The sequence below is a fragment of the Mesocricetus auratus genome, unplaced genomic scaffold (genome assembly GCF_017639785.1).
Source record: "Mesocricetus auratus isolate SY011 unplaced genomic scaffold, BCM_Maur_2.0 Super-Scaffold_100011, whole genome shotgun sequence".
Classification (NCBI taxonomy): domain Eukaryota; kingdom Metazoa; phylum Chordata; class Mammalia; order Rodentia; family Cricetidae; genus Mesocricetus; species Mesocricetus auratus.
Window position 1 is genome coordinate 73,457,666 of NW_024429195.1, and position 17,548 is coordinate 73,475,213.

Consider the following 17,548-nt stretch of genomic DNA (forward strand, 5'->3'; position numbering starts at 1 on the left):
AGTGTGTTTACTGCATCACAAAAGGACTGCCCTTTAGTGAGGGCTGGCCTCTCCTTACTTGCATGGCAAGATGTACTCCCAAGTCTACCCTGGAGAGGTAATTAACAGCAGTCACCTTTCTACCCAGCAGTGAGAAGCCCACACCTGGAGCAACAGTGCCCACAGCCTGCAGCTGAGTGCTCTGAATTATCCAGGAGTAGACAACAATCCTGTCATGCGAGAAGCATGGCTTCTCCTATTGCAACCAGCAGCTTCTTAAAAATAAGGCGCAAGACACGACTTTCCATGTCGTGACTTCAGGAATACTGCAAACCCCTTCTTTGGTGACATCTCTATGAGAGCAGGGGACCAGGGCTCTATTGTCTTTGCCTCCCAAGCACCGATCCCACAAACTGTGTAAGAAACAATTGTTTAGCAGATACCTAAGTGGAGTCCATTTTGATCTCTAAAAATTCCAAATGAGGAATGGACTTTTTGGCACTGGGGAGGCTGAAGGAGGAGGACATTGAGTTCAAGGCCAGACTGGGCTGCCAAGTGAGACCTTTTCTTAACTCCTTATCAAATTTTACACACACACACACACACACACACACACACACACACACACACACACACACACGTTTAAAAGCCTCTGATAGATATATAATGAGAGTAACTGAAAATCAACTGTTCATCCCACACCACTGAGGAGGTTTAAGAAGTTAGTGCCATTTCAAATGTATTTCACAAAGCTTTGTCATGCCCTGCTAGGAATAGCTAGCTGGCGCTCGCCCTCGTGACTGTGGAAAGTCTCCTCAACTCACTTTCGAGAAGGTACAGTGTTAGCACATGAACAACACTTACAATAGTGCCTGTCTCACTGTGACTGCTTAAGAAATGTTAACTGTTAGCATTTTCCATTATCAGGCACTGTCCAAGCTAACCTTCTAGTCTACCAAATTAAATAAAAGTGTGCATAGAGGAATAAGACTTGGAATAAATGAATATTTGATTAATGAAGTAACATGTGCAGGCAACTTTCAACTTTACAACTTTACAAGTGTCAGTTAGGAGAAAGAAAATAAGGACAATTACAGATGCGAAAGAGTTCATTACTTTTATTTGGAGTTGCAAATAAATTTGGTTCCTAAGACCAATGGATTACTACTATCCTATAAAATTAAGAAAGTCATGCTATTATAAATGGAGGATGAGTTAGCAGCTCTTGATAAGGAGTATGTGGTTAATCTACCCAGAAAAGTATTCATGGAAGTAAGATGCATATATATTCTACCTCCTGAACAACAAAACTTGCCCTCAGAGCTTGAGATGCCTTCTAAAAGCCATCGATAAAATTTTAACATAACACTACGGACTGAAAATTGTTTACTATTATGTTCCTTTAAAGCAAAAATAGTATCTACCAAACCTTAAGTGTGAGCCAGAAAGAACTAAGCCTTAGACCTACTAGCATCTCCTCTAAGAGAAAAACCAACAAGCAAACAAAAACCAGAGACCAACTTTTACCTCCTCTTCAGGCCAGATGGTGGTTCTAAGGCTTCGAAAGCTCAGCCACTTTCGTGTGATAAGAGCCCACGGGTCTGTGAGAGCTTCAGATGACTGCCGCTCTGGTTAAAAATAATCGCCCAGAAACAAAAAGCAGAAGTACTTACAGCATTGCTTCATTCACACGGCCCCATCATGGGTGTTTTTCTGTTTCTCAGATCACCCATCTTCCAGCTCAGCAATTCCCAAGTGGGTGCCCTGATGACCGCTGGTCCTCAAGGTCCCCGGCAATGCAATGTGCTCCAGTCAAGTGGTTGTGGGAAACACACTACACTTCCCACAAGAAAGGACACAACATCTTCTCACATGTGAAGGCCCCTGAGCGCCTTCCAGACTTTCCTTAGAAACTCATTTACTTGTGTTTACTCCATGTTTGCATGGACATCCACAGCTAGTGAACTGTTAGCAGTATTTGTTCACACTCAGTCTCTTCTACATGGATTACACACACACATACACACACACACACACACACACACACACACACACACACACACACACACGGCCAGGGACTAAGAAAGGTTTTCCTGGTGTTTTCTAAAATAATTGTTTTCTTTACCAAAGGAAGCAGGGGGAAGTCGAGTCTACGAAAACAGAGCAGACACAAACCACTCAACACTTTAGCATGGAGGAAGGGGCTCAGAAGCCCCGCCCCTAATTACAGAGCTATTGCTTTCTGACAGCTGATACTATCCGGGGAAAGGGGAGTCTATTTTCTTCAAGGGTGTGGCCACTGTTAGGTCAACTACTCTCCAGTGGATGGCCCTACATCCGTGGGTATAGGGGCAGCATGAATTGAGTTGACTCCATGGGTGATAAATAAATAAATATTTAAAAAATTAAAAATGAAAGGAAAGAAAGCCCAAGTAGGTAGGGGGAATGGAAGTTGGAGGATGAATCTGGGAAGAGTTAATCCTCAAACGATAAAAATATGGCATTAAAAACAGATGACAGGGATTGTCCTTGAAGCACAGGGGCAGGAGTCAAGGCTGCTAATCAGTGTTAATATGACACACTGGTAAGTGCTACAAGAACTTTTAACTAGGCTGGGTATGGGGATTTTTCCTTATAATCTCAGCCCTTGGGAGAGAGGCAGAGGCTGGACTGAGATAAACAGTGAGTTCTAAGCCAGCCTCGGTTCCATAATAAGATCTGAACCAATAACAAAAGAAATGCTAGTTCTGTGCTGAGCTTTTCTCAAGTGCTGACTGTAAACACACTTTTACTGCATTCAACCTGGCAAGGGCGAGCCGTTTGACAAGCCCTTCCTGGTATGCTTAGTGTAGGCCTGTCAGCTGGGCAGTCCCTTTACTAATAACCGGCTGCAGGGCCCTCATGATAACCCAGATGTTCTGGACACGCTCAAATCCCACTGAAGAAACTCCAGCAACTGTGGGACACCACTGCACCCATAGCTATGACGTACTCCAGTCATGACCACTCCAGGCACTGTTCACTGGCCTTAGAAAGCAGCTCTCAGGGAGAACACAAGCCTTGGGTGAACTCTACATGACCCTACATTCAGCCTCCTGTCACCCAGGCCAGAGGAGGAGCACTTTCTCACAGGGCCTATGACTGGCACAGTCACAACCCTGCATGGCTGGTACAGACACAAGCCATTTCTTGGTTTTTAAGGCTTTAGTCAAATATGAGTGTTTTGTCTACACGTATGCAGGTGTGCCGTGCCAATGCCGTGCCTACAGAGGCAAGAGGAGGGCAGAGGAGGCCCTGGAAATGGAGTGAGAAATGAGGCATGGTTGTTGTCCACCCATGATGCCCTCTGGCGCCACAGGATTAAGCCCCATAAGAGACTCCTCTGGGTAGTCTTGCCTAAGCCGCTAACACAAAGAGCTTGTGGGAATGGCACCGGGGCCTCAGCCGCAGTGGGGCCACCACCAGCAGCGTCAGCGACAGTGAGAAGACAGCTGAAGATTCCAGAAGACTGGGCTCTGAAGAAGGGAAGGTCATCATCACCAGAAAGTTCCCTGGAGCCACTAGCCTTAAGGGCCAAGGGAACTGACACTCTGGAGCCCAACTGGAGATCCACCCAGGAGCCGTAACAGCAACTGGCATTGTCTGCAGATGCCACTCACCGCTAATTCACGCAGAGGATTACAACAGTTGACAAAGCTGTTGTCCAGAGCAATGTGTTTGCATCATGAGTACCTAGTGGAGTCACAGACCCCCAGCTCTGGGTACAGAGTCTACCCTTTGTGTGATGAGGGTTCTGGGACTGCCGATGCCACCAGAGCGCCCTCTCAGTTCCTCAGAATGTCTACTTGCTCAGTCGTCTTTACGCTGCCATGGCAAAAAGATGGGCATCATTTCCATTTCACCCAGTGGAGAGCCTGAGATCAAATGATTGACACACGGAGTAACCACTACTTGGGCACAGGGTTGCAACCTCAGCAACAGTCCTTGACGAGGTGTGTCACCTTTTCTCACAGAGTGGGGCTGAGTTTCCAGAGCTTTAACAGCTCAGGAAAAGTCACAGGCTAAGTGGAACTGAGATGTGAACTCAGATCTATCTTCAAAGCCTGAGCAAAACAGTTTGGGTTTTAGCAAGAAGGATTTCCCTTCCAGATTCAGCCGGCAGCCATGTTTTTAGCATCTATTATACAAATACATGCTAGTGCAGATGGGGGGTGGGGAGGGTACAAAGGTAAATAAGGGAAGTCATCAATACACTGAACCTCAGAATTGTGTGAGCTTATGACTCCTTAATAACAAAGATTTTAATTACTCAATTACTCACAGCTAGTGCCTCTTGTATATTACAGTAACTAGCTCAGAATAAAAAATGGGCTAATAATTTTAGCACTTCACAAACTTACGGAACCAAAAACGAGTTACAGTAGGGGGAAAAAAACCAGACGAATCAAATTTTAACAAAAGTTAAAGCTTTGGTGCAAAGGACACTACAATGGTCACCTTGATTGTTAGTGAGGCTTATCTTTGGGTGTGGATGTGAGTGTTTCCAGAGAGGGTTAACTGAGGAGGGTAGGGCCCACCTTGAATGCAGGCAACACCATCCTAGGAGCCGAGGTCCTGGACTGAATACAGAGCGGGAGGTAGAAGGGGAGGTGGGCACCACGTGGGGAGTCTTCCTCATACTTCCTTATCTGTGGGCGTATGAGCAGCCCACCTCCCACAACCACACCTAACTAGCGGTGATGTTTCCCTTGATCCAAAGCCAAGACAAATTTTCCTCCCTTAAGCAGCTTCCTGTCAGGTACTTGATCATGGCAAAGAGACAGGTCACTAACAATGATATCACACGGTGTCGAGAAAGATCACAAATAAAGATGTCATCAACAAAGTGAAACCATCACTCACAGACTAAGAGGAAATATTTGCAAATCACATGGTTAATATAGGACTTGGCTCTATATTTAAAAATTCCAGTAGCTCAACAATGAAGAGACTACTATCTGTACATGTTTCTGTATGGGTATATGTTAATTTCTCGTGGTCCTCTAACTCACCGTAGGATGCAGACGTGGCAATTTTATGTTTAGTATTTTGAGGAAGTACCAAGCTCTTTTCCACAGGGTTTGTACTAATTTACATGCCCAGCAGCAGTGCACTGGGGTTCCCGTTTCTTCCCATCCCTGTCAGGACTTGTTCTCATCTATCTTTATGTTGTCTGTTCATGTGGTTCAGTCTACATTTCTCTGATCTCTGGTAAGGCTCGTCTTATTTCCATGTGTTTATTCACCCACCATTGGTCTTTGGAGAAGTGCCTACCCAGTTCCTTGACTGTTTTTAAATGGTTGCTTCACTAGGCTACCGTCCTCACTCATGCCTTCCTGATAGAAGTTCTTTACATAATATTTTCTACTATTTTGACTTTAGGAGTGGTTGAGGGCCCTGAGTCTATAACATGCAAAAGACCCTAAAGACTTTAAAATGCTCATACAGACTATGAAAGAAATGTTGGGATTAATGTAATTAGATGCAGATTTTTTAATGGGGTCTCAATATGTTGTCGTGGCTGACCTGGAACTCACTATGGAGACCAGGTTGGTTTTAAACTTACAGATATCTGCCTGCCTTTACCTCCCAAGAGCTGTGTTTTGAGATATTTGATTGCATTGTGAAACTCTGAGACTGTATTAATAAAACTAACCTTGGATCTGGGGGGCAGATCGAGCAGCTAGTTGACAAGAGTTGGCCATAGAGATGATGGAGGAGACAGGAAGGAGTAGGGAGGGACTTAGAGATTCACTGTCTTTTCGGGTTGGGACAAGTGGAGAGATGCTCTCTTGCTGGGTTTCCAGCCAAAAAGGAAGCTTAGCTGATTGCTTCTCAGCTTCTCTGAGCTAGCATGTTTTCACCCCAACATCTGACTCCTGAGTCTTTACTGGTAAATAGAACGACAGAGACTTAGTTAAAACCTACTTTTGGTGGCAGTAGCAGAATTGGTGCCAGTGGAACTGGAAATTCCGCCAGGACGAAGTCTCAGGGTGTTGACTACGGGGGATGCAGGGCACAGACCTTAGTGAAAATATCAGTAACTCAGATGCAGCTGCTAAGCTGACAGAAAAACAACAGTGCTGGGTTTAAAGGTGCATACCACCACACCAAGCAATATATTTTTTTTAATGAAAAGATTATTTCCACCTTTTTTCTTCACCTATTTTGTTTTAAGTCCTTGTCACTTTCCCCCTAACGGATCTATGTACTTTTGTAATCTTCACTATAGAAGCACACTGGGCAATGACCTGGAAAACCTAACATGAGCTGCAAAACTATCAGAAATGAACAACAATGACCTGTATTGTCCTGGAACCAGAGGGACAAGGAAGAGACGAGATAAATCCAGTGATGGGGTACAGCTCCATGGTAGAGCACTTGCCTCACATGTGTGAGGCCCTGAGCTCAATTCTTAGCATGGGGGATGGGAGACCTGGGGGCTAAGGACATGACTTAGCAGCAAGCAGGAGGACCTGAGTAAAGATCCCCAGGATCTACATGAAAACCAGGCATGACAGTGCACACCTCCAATCCCAGTGATGGGGAACAGTCCCAGGGGCTTCTTAGCCAGCCTAGCTAAATGGCTGCTCCAGACTAATATAGACCCTGCTGTTGTGGGATATTATTTTAAGGTGTGTTACATTTCTTTATGCTGCAGAACATTTGTTTAATGATGCAAAGATGTGCTGCATTCTTTTATGTTGCATTTGCTTAACTCTGTGAAGTCTGCCTAAAACACTTGATGGTCTAATAAAGAGCTGAATGGCCAATAGCAAGACAGGAGAAAGGATAAGCAGGGCTGGCAGGTAGAGAGAATAAATAGAAGGAGAAATCTGGGAAGAGAGGATCAAGGAGTGAGAAAAAGAAAGGCCAGCCACACAGCCAGACGTGGAATAGAAGAAAAGGTATATAGAAATAGAGAAAGGCAAAAGCCAAGAGGCAAAAGATAGAATAATTTAAGTTAAGAAAAGTTGGCAAGAAATAAACCAAGGTCAGGCATTCATAAGAAAGAGCAAGTCTCTGTGTGTATTTATTTGGGAGCTGGGTAGAGGGCTCCCCCAAGAGCCAAAGAGTAAAGAGTAAAAATACAAAGAACAACTGTTGCGATATTTTGTTTGTGTTCTGACAAATAAAGCTTGCTTGGAGATCAGAGGGTAGAGCCAGCAACTGGTTAACCATAGAGGTCTGGAGGTCTGTATGGAGAAGAGACAGGAAGTGAAAACATGGGTTGGAGACAGGAAGTGATTAGGCATAGACAGGATCTTGGCCCTTTCGCTCTGAGAAGTAGAAAGGTAGGAACTGTCTGGATGCTCCTTTGCTTTTCTGATCTTTCAGCTTTTACCCCAATATCTGATTCCAAGTTTTTATTGATAAGGTTAATTAGGTTCCTGCTTCAAACAACACCCCATCTCAATAAATAAGGTGGAAAGCCATACAGGAAGACACCATGGCTCAATATCCAACCTTCATATACATGCACATAAACAGGCAATCACACCTACACACACGACCACATATATGTACATATCACACAACACACGACCACATATATGTACATATCACACAACACACGGCCACATATATGTACATAACACACACACACCCCACCTCCTACACACCTCCATCATAAGGATTAGTCAAAATACATATAGGTATAGAGGCCTGGATGTGGAATAGGTAAAATCTAAATATGCAGATTTCTTTCTTCATTGGTAGAAAGAACCAAAAAAGGGAAGAAACAAGATTCAAATGATACCAAAGACAATTCTTGGGTAAGACCTAGCAAGAGAAAAATAGCAAATTTTCAAAGATGCAAGCTGCTAATATTATCATTAATGACCTAGCATACAGCATAGGAATTCTGGGACTTTAAAACAGCATTTCCATAGGAGGAATGGCTTGACTAAAGTCTCTAAGAGGGGAAAAAATGGGATTTTGGTTAACTGAAAACTCAGCTGAGTGTTGGCATCAGAACTCAGGTAGTAATTAAGTCAGCCAGACAGTTCTTGTCCACACACCAGGAGCTGTGACAGGTTCAGCAAGTCTATCCACCAGACCGTATCCGACAAGTAGATCAGAGCTGAGCACAAATGACACAATCCGAAGCACAAGAACTGTCCAGACTAGTACTACACCTTAAATATGAAACAGTTGGGGGATTGGAGACATGGCTCAGTGATTAAGAGCTCTGACTGCTCTTCCAGAGGACCCAGGTTCAATTCCTAGCACCCACAGAACAGCTCACAACTGTCTGTAACTCCAGTTCCAGGGGATCTGGCACCTTCATAGCAATGTACATAAAATACATTTAAAAAAATATGAAACAGGTGACAGGAGGTATCCTTATAAGTGAAGACTTAAGGCACTCTGGCCATTCAATATCACCAATGGGTGACAATGACAGGACCTATAATTAAAATAATATTCTAGCTAACAGGCTCCATATAGAGTGAATTAGACTCTAAATCTTAAAATTTCTCAAAAACTGACCCATATTAAAGCTCTCTTTAGCTGGAAATGCCTGGGAACACACAGAGGGTGCAGGGGTGCTCTTGCAAGATTTAGGCTCCGCCCACCATCGAGTGCGTGTGAGTTTATAATTCTGAGCATGACTGGCAGGAGGAGCCTGGGGTTTGAGTCTTTCTAGTACCTTCCGGGATGATGAGTGGGCAACGCTTCAGAACCTTCTGGGTAGACCGTGGGCCAGGGTAAGAGGGAACTGACTGCCTGTGGGATGTTTTCTGCAGTGTCATCTATGTCCAGACATGGGACACAGAGATGCAGAACTCTATAAACTCACTAAAGCAACCACTGACTTTATAGAGGGTGGGTTTTGATGGATAAACTACACACCAGCCACCCTCTCCTTGTTCAGAAGGAAAGCAATGAGACTGGTTCCCTGGGCTGACCTTTTGACATCCCTCATTATGTATGTCACCTGGTCAGAAAACAGAAACATAGCAGAGAGGGGAAACAATGCTTTTCCTTCTGTTTTATTGATCAGAAATACTATCTTCAGAGCTGGGTGTGGTGGCAACGCCTGCAGTCCCTGCGTTCACTTGCTGAGGCAGGAGGATCACCAGTTTGAGGACGGCCTAGGTTACATGGTACATTCCAGGCCAACCTGAGCTACAGAGACAATGTCTTAAAAAACAAAACAAACAAACAGCTACTTCAGAAAGCTACGAGTTTCTTGTCTGACACACAGCTCTCTGCTGACTAGCTGGCTTTGAGCATGTTACGGCTCACAGCAGAAATGTCTGAGCTTGCACACCCTCTAGCATGTGGTTAAAAACTCAACAAATACGTACATTGTTTTTCTTACTGCCAACACATCACCATCACCATCACCATCAAAATGACCTTAGGTCCCTCAGGGGACTGATCCTCGGACATTCTTCATAGCCAGCTAGTATTTCATTACCACTCTACGCCATTCAACTCGCTATCCCCTAATCTAACATTTAACTTATACTTTGAAATTAGGTCCCCCAAGTCATTTCTCTGGATCGAAAGGAAGTGTGCTACCCTCTAGCTGAAGCAAGACCCTTTCCAAATCAACAAGAGCAGGGAGGTTTAAATAGGTATATTGTTGTTTGTTTCCCAGAGCACTGGACAAAGATAAACTTGCCAACATCTCCCAGAGGCCTGGCAGACAGGGAAACAGGAGAAAAATAAGGCCATCTGCGGGAGGAGCTGGCACAGCTACCAGGCCCTGCTCCAGAACGGCGTCATCTACGGAGTCCAACAAAGGCCTGGGGAATGCATTGGCTGCTTTCTGGGTAACAGCTGAAACCCAACCAAATTCAAAATACCCTCTTCTTTTCCCATGAAAAGGGAAGGGAAACTGCACAGGGTAGAACCCCAAAAGGCATGCATCTTCTGGTTCCCTTTCTGCTGAGCAGGGGTTTCAGGGACACAACAACCCTGGAAAAGATGTCTGTGGTGCCAAGCAGACTACATTTTACCAGTGATGCCAGGAAAACACTGTCACCTTTGACCTGGCTGGCCCACTGCTTGCCCACCCACCTACACTATGGCTGAAGGCCCCTCGGCCCCAGTATATCCTTCAAGCAACCCATTTGCTTAGCAGGGGGCCCAAGCCTGCGCTAGGGAGGGACACTTGCCATGTAGTTCCCATACCTCGTGTAGTTCCCACACTTGCTGGTGAGCCACAAAACTCATAACCTCGGAATTCAAGGGACTTATCTGTTACAAGGGCGGCCCCACTTTAATATTTAAGAAAACCTTACAGCAGCTGTGGGGGTTTTCCTGAGCACCCCATCCCTTCCTTAACAGCACAGAGAGAAATGCAGCTTCCGTGCAGAGGCGATCTGTTGGGCCAAGTGTAAGTACTGCTGGAACCCAAGTAGGTAACCACGGACCAGTCACTATGGCCTGTCGCACTGTCCTGCAGCAAGGTCATGGAACTTTAGAGCTGCAAAGACCTGCAGAGGCCCAGTGGTACCATTATTCACCAAAGGTCACCAATAGGAAAATCAGTCACACCAGGACTAAGACACCCAGCTTTATCACAAGAACTGGAAAATGCCATTGTCCTGGAGGTGCAAGCCACCCTGTCCATGAAAGAGCACATCCACCACCCAGTAAGAAAGGGTCATGAGGGAGCACCATGGGGAGGTAATCTGGGTTCTGAGCTGACATGGGTTCAAATCCAAAACTCTGCCCTTTACCAGGTTGTCATTAGAAAAGGGTCCCCAACCTGGGTGTCTCGTCCACAAGAAGGTAGCAATAAAACCACCAGTCCCATAATGTGTCCTCAGGATGAAAAACATCCAGGAAGAGGGTATGTGGGAAAGCAGGCTGAGCAAGCCCCAGGGCAAGCCAGTAAGCATCCTTCTATGGTCTCAGCCTCCAGGTCCCTGCCTTGGCTTCCTTGATAATGGACTGTAAGCTGTAGGCCAAATAAACTCTTCCCTCCCCTGGGTTGGTTTCGGTTGGGTTTTTAATTACAGTAACAGAGAAACCTAATTAGGCCAGAGGGGTTGTCCATTAAACAGCAGAGCATTATTTAACTTCAGGGAATAGAAAGACCTGCCAAGGGTCATATTAACAGTGGTTAGAGAAGGAAAAAATCCAAGCAGGAATACATCATCAATATTAAATGTTCATGGCTCTACCTGTGTCAAATGATCCTGCTCAGACATATCACACACCTCAAGAAGAGAGTGGAAGAAAATGCACACAATATTAAATAAATTTTAGTCAGCAGATTTACAACTGACCAGCACTGTCATCTCAATTATTTTTCTTTGATCCCCAAATTTTACATAGATAAGTGGAACGAAAGTTCTAAAGTGTGTTTGTTTGTCAAGGAGAAAACTCTGACCTCAGTCCTCAAGCTACTAAAGGAATGGTACAAAGCAGTTACAATGGGGAAGAGTGGCCCCCAGAAGCAGGTCTGAGTCCAGCTACCCAGCCTCAGGGAAGGTATCTTCTTCGGGGATTGTGTGTGGGGGGAGTAGGTGCTGGAGTCAGTGGGAGGGGTGGTTAGCCACCAAATTAACTGTGGAAGAAGATGCCTGGAAGTGTCAGGCCAGGAAGGGTCTCAGAAACACAGAAACACAGAAGAGATGCAGGGATGACTTCAGCAGTCCCTACTTTAAATAAGAGAAATCACATGCCTTGGAAGAGAAATTGCAGAATCCTGGAGGAAGCTAGTCAGTGGCTTACCTTCTCCTGCTGGTTTTGATGAAAGAACAGGTCTAAAAAAATGTTTTTAAAGTCCCCAAAAGGCAGGAGATGAAAAGGTATAAAAGGAAACTGAGGTTCCCACAGAGGACAAAGGTCAGAGAAGTCCCACAGAGACTTGGTGCTCTGCCTTCTGAGTCTGAGACTCTGGCCCAAACTAGGACTCAAATGTCCTACATTTGGCATCTACAAGACAGAAACGGATCCGCTAATTCTGGACTTCACTGACAGGACACAAGCCAGAGTGGAGGCAGGAGTTCCCAGCAGGTCTCAGGAGACAGCGTCCACCTGCCATCTTTCTCCACAAGTCTTGCTTGCCCGTCTTTAGTCTCCAGCTCTCTGTTTTGCATTCCCAGACCTCCTTCTGCTATGGCTGGGTTATAGTTTATCTCTGGGGTTCATGTGAAGGCTTGCCCCCAGTGTGATGACGGGAGAGGCGATAGGACCTCTAAAAGGCAGCGCCTACAGACAGGAAATCAAGTCACTGAGCACTGCCTTTTAGAAACAATGTAGCTCTTACCAAGAGACTGTTATAAAAAGACCTTAAACTGCTCTCTGGTGCCCTGCCTCCATACACTCCCACCATGGCCCCATCTGCCATCTGCAGTGAGTACCTGGAAGTGAGTATCTGTAGTTACTTTTTTTTCACTCTTTAGGGGCCCGCCACCCAGCTTGCAAATAAATACATGGAGTCTTACTCTTACCTATGAATGCCTTAGCTTCACTTATTCCTTATCCTGCCTACCTTAGTTTAGCCTCTTTTGCCTTGCTCTGTTTTATATCCTATTTCACATTTTTTCCTTCTTACTCCATGGCTGGCTGGGTGGCTGGCCCTGACATCCTCCTCTCCTTCTCCTTTTCCTCACTCCTCCCTCTTCTCTTCTCTTGAGCCTAGATTTCTCCTCCTATTTATTCTCCCTACCTGACAGCCCCACCTATTTCTCTCTCCTGCCCAGCTATTGACTGTTCAGCTCTTTATTAGACCAATTAGGTGTTTTAGACAGGCAAAGTGACACAGCATACAGAGTTAAACAAACGCAGCATGAAAGAATGCAATTCACCTTTGCATCATTAAACAAATGTTCAACAGCATAAACAAATGTAACACACCTTAAAATAATATTCCACAAGTGTCTACAGAGCCGGGGCTGTGCTGTTTGGACCTCTAAGCCTCTGAAACTGAGAGCTACAAAACCATCTCATTATAAAATATGCAGCCTTAGGCATTTTCTTATACTAGTGGCCATTAAGAAGCAGTTAGCAGACAGAAGAGGCAGCCTTTAAGCCATGAGCGGTTTCGGGGCCCACCCAGCCGCTGTACATGGCCTCACTCTCCTCAGGCCCAGCCTGCGATTGGCTGGACAATCATTTTCTCTACCTGTAGCTCTTGGACATCTTCCTACCGCCTGCCTTTCTTGAGTAGCATCCTGGGGTTGCAGCTTATAAAGAGTAGTCCAGATCAGCCACCCAGCTCTCCCAAACGGCTGCCTCACCCTGCACATAAGGAAAATGGGACTGAAAAGAGAGGCCTCTGTGTCTGGGCCCGTCAGAGACCCAAGCGATGATGAACCTTCCCGATAGAAAGGTAAGGACTGCTAAAAGGAGGCTTTTGCTGTGGCAGCCACCTTGCATCCATAGAGAAAAGCCTGGCAGATGAAGGAATTCTCAGCCCTGAGCCTGAGCTTATCTTGCTCTAGTAGGCTAATTCCAGCTTTCACCTTCCAAGGACAGTTATGTCAAATAAATGGATCCTACTAGTTTATACCACTGTTGGCTATTTTCTTAGAGCCAAATGTAGTTCTTCTTAAAAGTGTCTAAAAATGCCCTTCCTCTAAACCAGCCAGTTCTCAGTCAGTGGGTTGTGACCCCCTTTTGGGGTCAAACAACCAAAATCATTTTATGGCTGGGGTCACTACAACGTGAGGAACTGTGTTAAAGGGTCTCAGATTAGGAAGGTGGAGAACCACTGCCCTAAAATGTGACTAAACTGACTGTGGCTATGGTTTCACATGCACACAGGGGTACAGAAAAGTAGAGACACACAGATAACATACACAGGTGACGCTCTGTTCATGATGAAGCTGTGAACTGATAAATCCATTATAAGGTGAAAGGGCTTTAATACAGCTGACCCAGCCAATGACGAATCTTAGCTCAGCCCAACATGGCGCTGGGGCAGGAGCTGGGAGTCCTACGTCTTGACCCGCAGGCAACAGTAAGTGGTCTGAGACACTGGGTGTGGATTGAGCATATATGAGGCCTCAAAGCTGCCTCCACAGTGACACACTTTCTCCAATAAGGCCATGCCTACTCCAACAAAGTCACACCTCCTAATAGTGCCACTCCCTATGAGATTATGGGGGCCAATTACATTCCAACCACCACACTTCCCCTGTAGCTGTAAACTGTCAATAGCTCCTCAGGTGTGGAATAAGCTTTATGCTTTCTTGCACTACCAAGGAATTGCTTCTTTTGTTTTTTCTATTGTAAATAAAATGTCTGTTACACTATTGTGACATTAGTTATCCAAGGTGCATGCACACATGTGTGGATCCATGTCCATAGCTTATTTATTTTCTTTAGAATAGCCTATAATCATGATAAAGAACTGCACTGCCTTATGGGAATTTTATCTGTTTTAGATGTATTTCTTTTAATGTTTTTGAGTGTTTGCTTGCATGAACGTTTATGCACTATGTGCATGCAGTGTCCAAGGAGACCACAAGAGGTCATCGAATCCCCTGGAGATGGAGTTACAGATGGTTGTGAGCTGCGACGTGGGTGCTGGGAACTAAACCTAGGTCCTATGCAAGGGCAGCTTGTGCTCTTAACCACTGACCGATATCTAGTACCTGAGAAGTTTATTTTTGCTAAGTAAGAGTTAAAAGAAAAATCATCAAATGTCTGTAGACATCGATTGGGATTTATATGTGGTTATCTTACTAGAATGTTAGAGGGTCTTTCACAGACTTCTACAAAAAGTTCACATTCCTGGAAAAAAATATGTGGATATCCTGAATGCTTCTTTTACCAGAGTTTCTTTTATGAGATATTTTTATGTGCTAGGTTTGTATCACATGACTAGGATTTGAGTGTAGTATCATCAGAATTATCTCATCTTTGAAATTGAAGTTCACATGATTCATGGTAAAGGAAAAGCCCCAGTGGTTTACCCTCAACAGTGTATGGAGGAAGGGAGGCCATCCTCTGACATGCAAAGACCACTGGTGTTTCTACAACTGTTGCCCCACGCAGTCCTTGCCTGGCCATTCCTTCTTCCTCTGTAGGTACCACTCACCAACTATACAGTTCTCTCCTCAAGCTGGTGCTCAGCCCTGGCTTGAATATTGTGTTGTATTTGGGGTTTGCTTGTTTTCTTTTTTCCCTCTTTCTTTTGACCGGAAATACCACCCCACATTTTCAAATGGTGTTATATAAAAGAAAGAAAGAAAGGAAGGAAGGAAGAAAGAAAGGAAGGAAGGAAGGAAGAAGGCTAGGCGTTGGTGGCGCACGCCTTTAATCCCAGCACTCAGGAGGCAGAGACAGGCAGATCTCTGTGAGTTCGAGGCCAGCCTGGTCTACAGAGTGAGTTCCAGGACAGCCTCCAAAACAATACAGAGAAACCCTGTCTCAGAAAAAGAAAGAAAACTATTTTCCATATTTCTGACCACACAGCCCCATCCCTGTCCATTTCTGAATACCTTAGTATATATCAGTTATTTATTTTCACAGTAACGCTGTAGAAAAAACAATCAGAAAACCTCACCAGCTCCCAACTGCAAATGCTCAGTGGCGTGGGTGAGCAGTCAGGGAGCACTGCTGATCTTGACTGGTGATCACACCCTGATGTGATCATCAGTCTGGTGCCGGCTGGTTGGCTGATATAGTAGGAAGCCCTTGCCAGGAAATCCAGGGTTATTTCAGCTTTCTTATGAGCATGTTCTCCGGCAGTGGTGAGCACCCAAAAGGCCAGGCAGAAGTGTGCAGCGCCTCCTGAGGCTTCAGCCTGGAATGGCCAGACATCCTCCTGACCAAATACTGACCCACAAGGGGTGAGGCTTAAAGACAGATGGGGGAGACAAGAGGGCTTGCTACCCACACAATCCACCACATGGTTACCCCTCTCTTCATCCTTGGCCAGCTATGTCTCCCCTCTGGTAACCTGAATCCTTCCTTCCCACAACTTTTCCCATCATGAGAGGGGCAGGACTGCCTTTCAGAACCTAGTGCTTCAGCTGTCTCAGTCATTCAAGAAAATGGCTGGATGTTCAAGTCAGGGTAGGGACCAAGAACTTCTAAGTGAGCCACGGAGAATCTCCCAGGGCTACGGTGGCCGACAGAGGCACACTGTGGTGTGACCAGGGATGAGTGACTCCTGGGGAACGTGTCCCATATCTCTTCACTTAGTGGGTAAGAAACGGGAAACTAGAGGCTGGAACCACAGAGTCATAGTTACCAGCAGGGCCACCCCTTTACGGCCACTTTTTCGTGTGTGTGTGTTTATTGCTCAGATCAGCTGGCGGTAGCACCATCCACACATGATGTGGGACCACCTGCTCACCATGCTGAAAATCAGAAGCAATGGTAGCAGCGCCATAACTTGAAACTCAGCCCCCAGAGAGGGGCGTTCCACTGCTGGGGATGATCAAAGGGCTGACAGAGAATTGTTATTCTGTCAAAACACCTCGTGAAGGGAAATAACTATGTACATTTCTTAGGGCAGGGCAGCCTCACCTGCGATTGGAAAATGATTCAGGTCTATTTCAAGCAATTGAGTAAATCCTCTAGCACTAGGATTACCATACTTTCACCCATTTTAGATTTTAAAAAATCAATTTATTTCTGAATGGATGATACATATATGTGGCACCATATTCATAAGCTACAAAATAATATAAGGTAAAAGGAAATGTCCTCATCACCCCGAAACCCCTCTGCCAGCCTCCTCAGTGACACTCCTATACATACACAGGGCACAAACGCATCTGCAGGTACGGGTGTAAACACAGAGAGCAAACTCGCTAGTCCTTTAAGACTAGTAAGTACTACTGTGCTAAAAATATGTCTTTGCACCTCCCTATACTCACTTTTTGGAGTACATGGGACGGAAGCCAGGGATTCACACGTGCTTGGCAAGCACGGCTCCAACAGCCTCCTCACCTGTTATCCCGCCCCCAGGTGCTTTGCAAAGGCTAGGTCATATTGTTTATGGATAATCTACTATTTGATCAGTTCCTATAGATGAGAATTCCATAGTTTTTGGTATGTTGCTGTTTCAAATAAATTATCAGCATATCTATAGGATAGACTCCTGAGAGCAGACTTGTTGTGGGATAATCTCTTGTACACTGTGAAGATGTGTTTCTGCCTAAGGCACCTTCTGATTGGCTTAATAAAGAGCTGAATGGTCAATAGCTAGGCAGGAGAGAATAGGCAGGACTTCAGAGAGAAAGAGAGGAACTCAGGAAGAATCCGAGACACACAGGAAGGTGGATGTACATTATGAAGGAGAAGGAGTGAGCCATGTGGCAGAATGAAAATTAATTATCAGTGGGTTAATTTAAGTTATAAGAGCTAGTTGGGAACAAGCCTAAGCTAAAGCCAAGCTTTCATAATTAATAAGAAGTCTCCATGTTTTTATTTGTCGGGACTGGTCGTCCCTAAAGAAAGACCTGCTACACAGAATTGGTCAGACTGTGAAACTGCATTTGTACCATCAACATATTCAGCCCAAACCACCTTCCAGAAACATGGACCATGCTCAACTATTAATCAATGTGATCCACAGGCTAAACTTAACCCATGGTGGTTTTGA

General features: G+C 45.1%; 1 protein-coding gene across 3 annotated transcripts in view; it reads right to left on the minus strand.

Annotated features, from left to right (window-relative positions):
- The window catches only part of Tmcc3 (transmembrane and coiled-coil domain family 3), a 260,794-nt gene that overhangs the window by 211,927 nt on the left and 31,319 nt on the right, over positions 1–17,548 (minus strand). The window contains exon 1 of one of the 3 annotated variants that reach the window (XM_040755005.1): positions 1,653–2,008. The exons of 1 other annotated variant lie outside the window; for it this stretch is intronic. In XM_040755005.1, the coding sequence (XP_040610939.1) occupies positions 1,653–1,657 (5 nt within the window). In that variant the 5' untranslated portion in view covers positions 1,658–2,008. Of the gene's footprint in view, positions 1–1,506; positions 1,563–1,652; positions 2,009–17,548 lie in introns of those variants that run through there. One more of the 3 variants, XM_040755008.1, reaches the window with a different exon arrangement.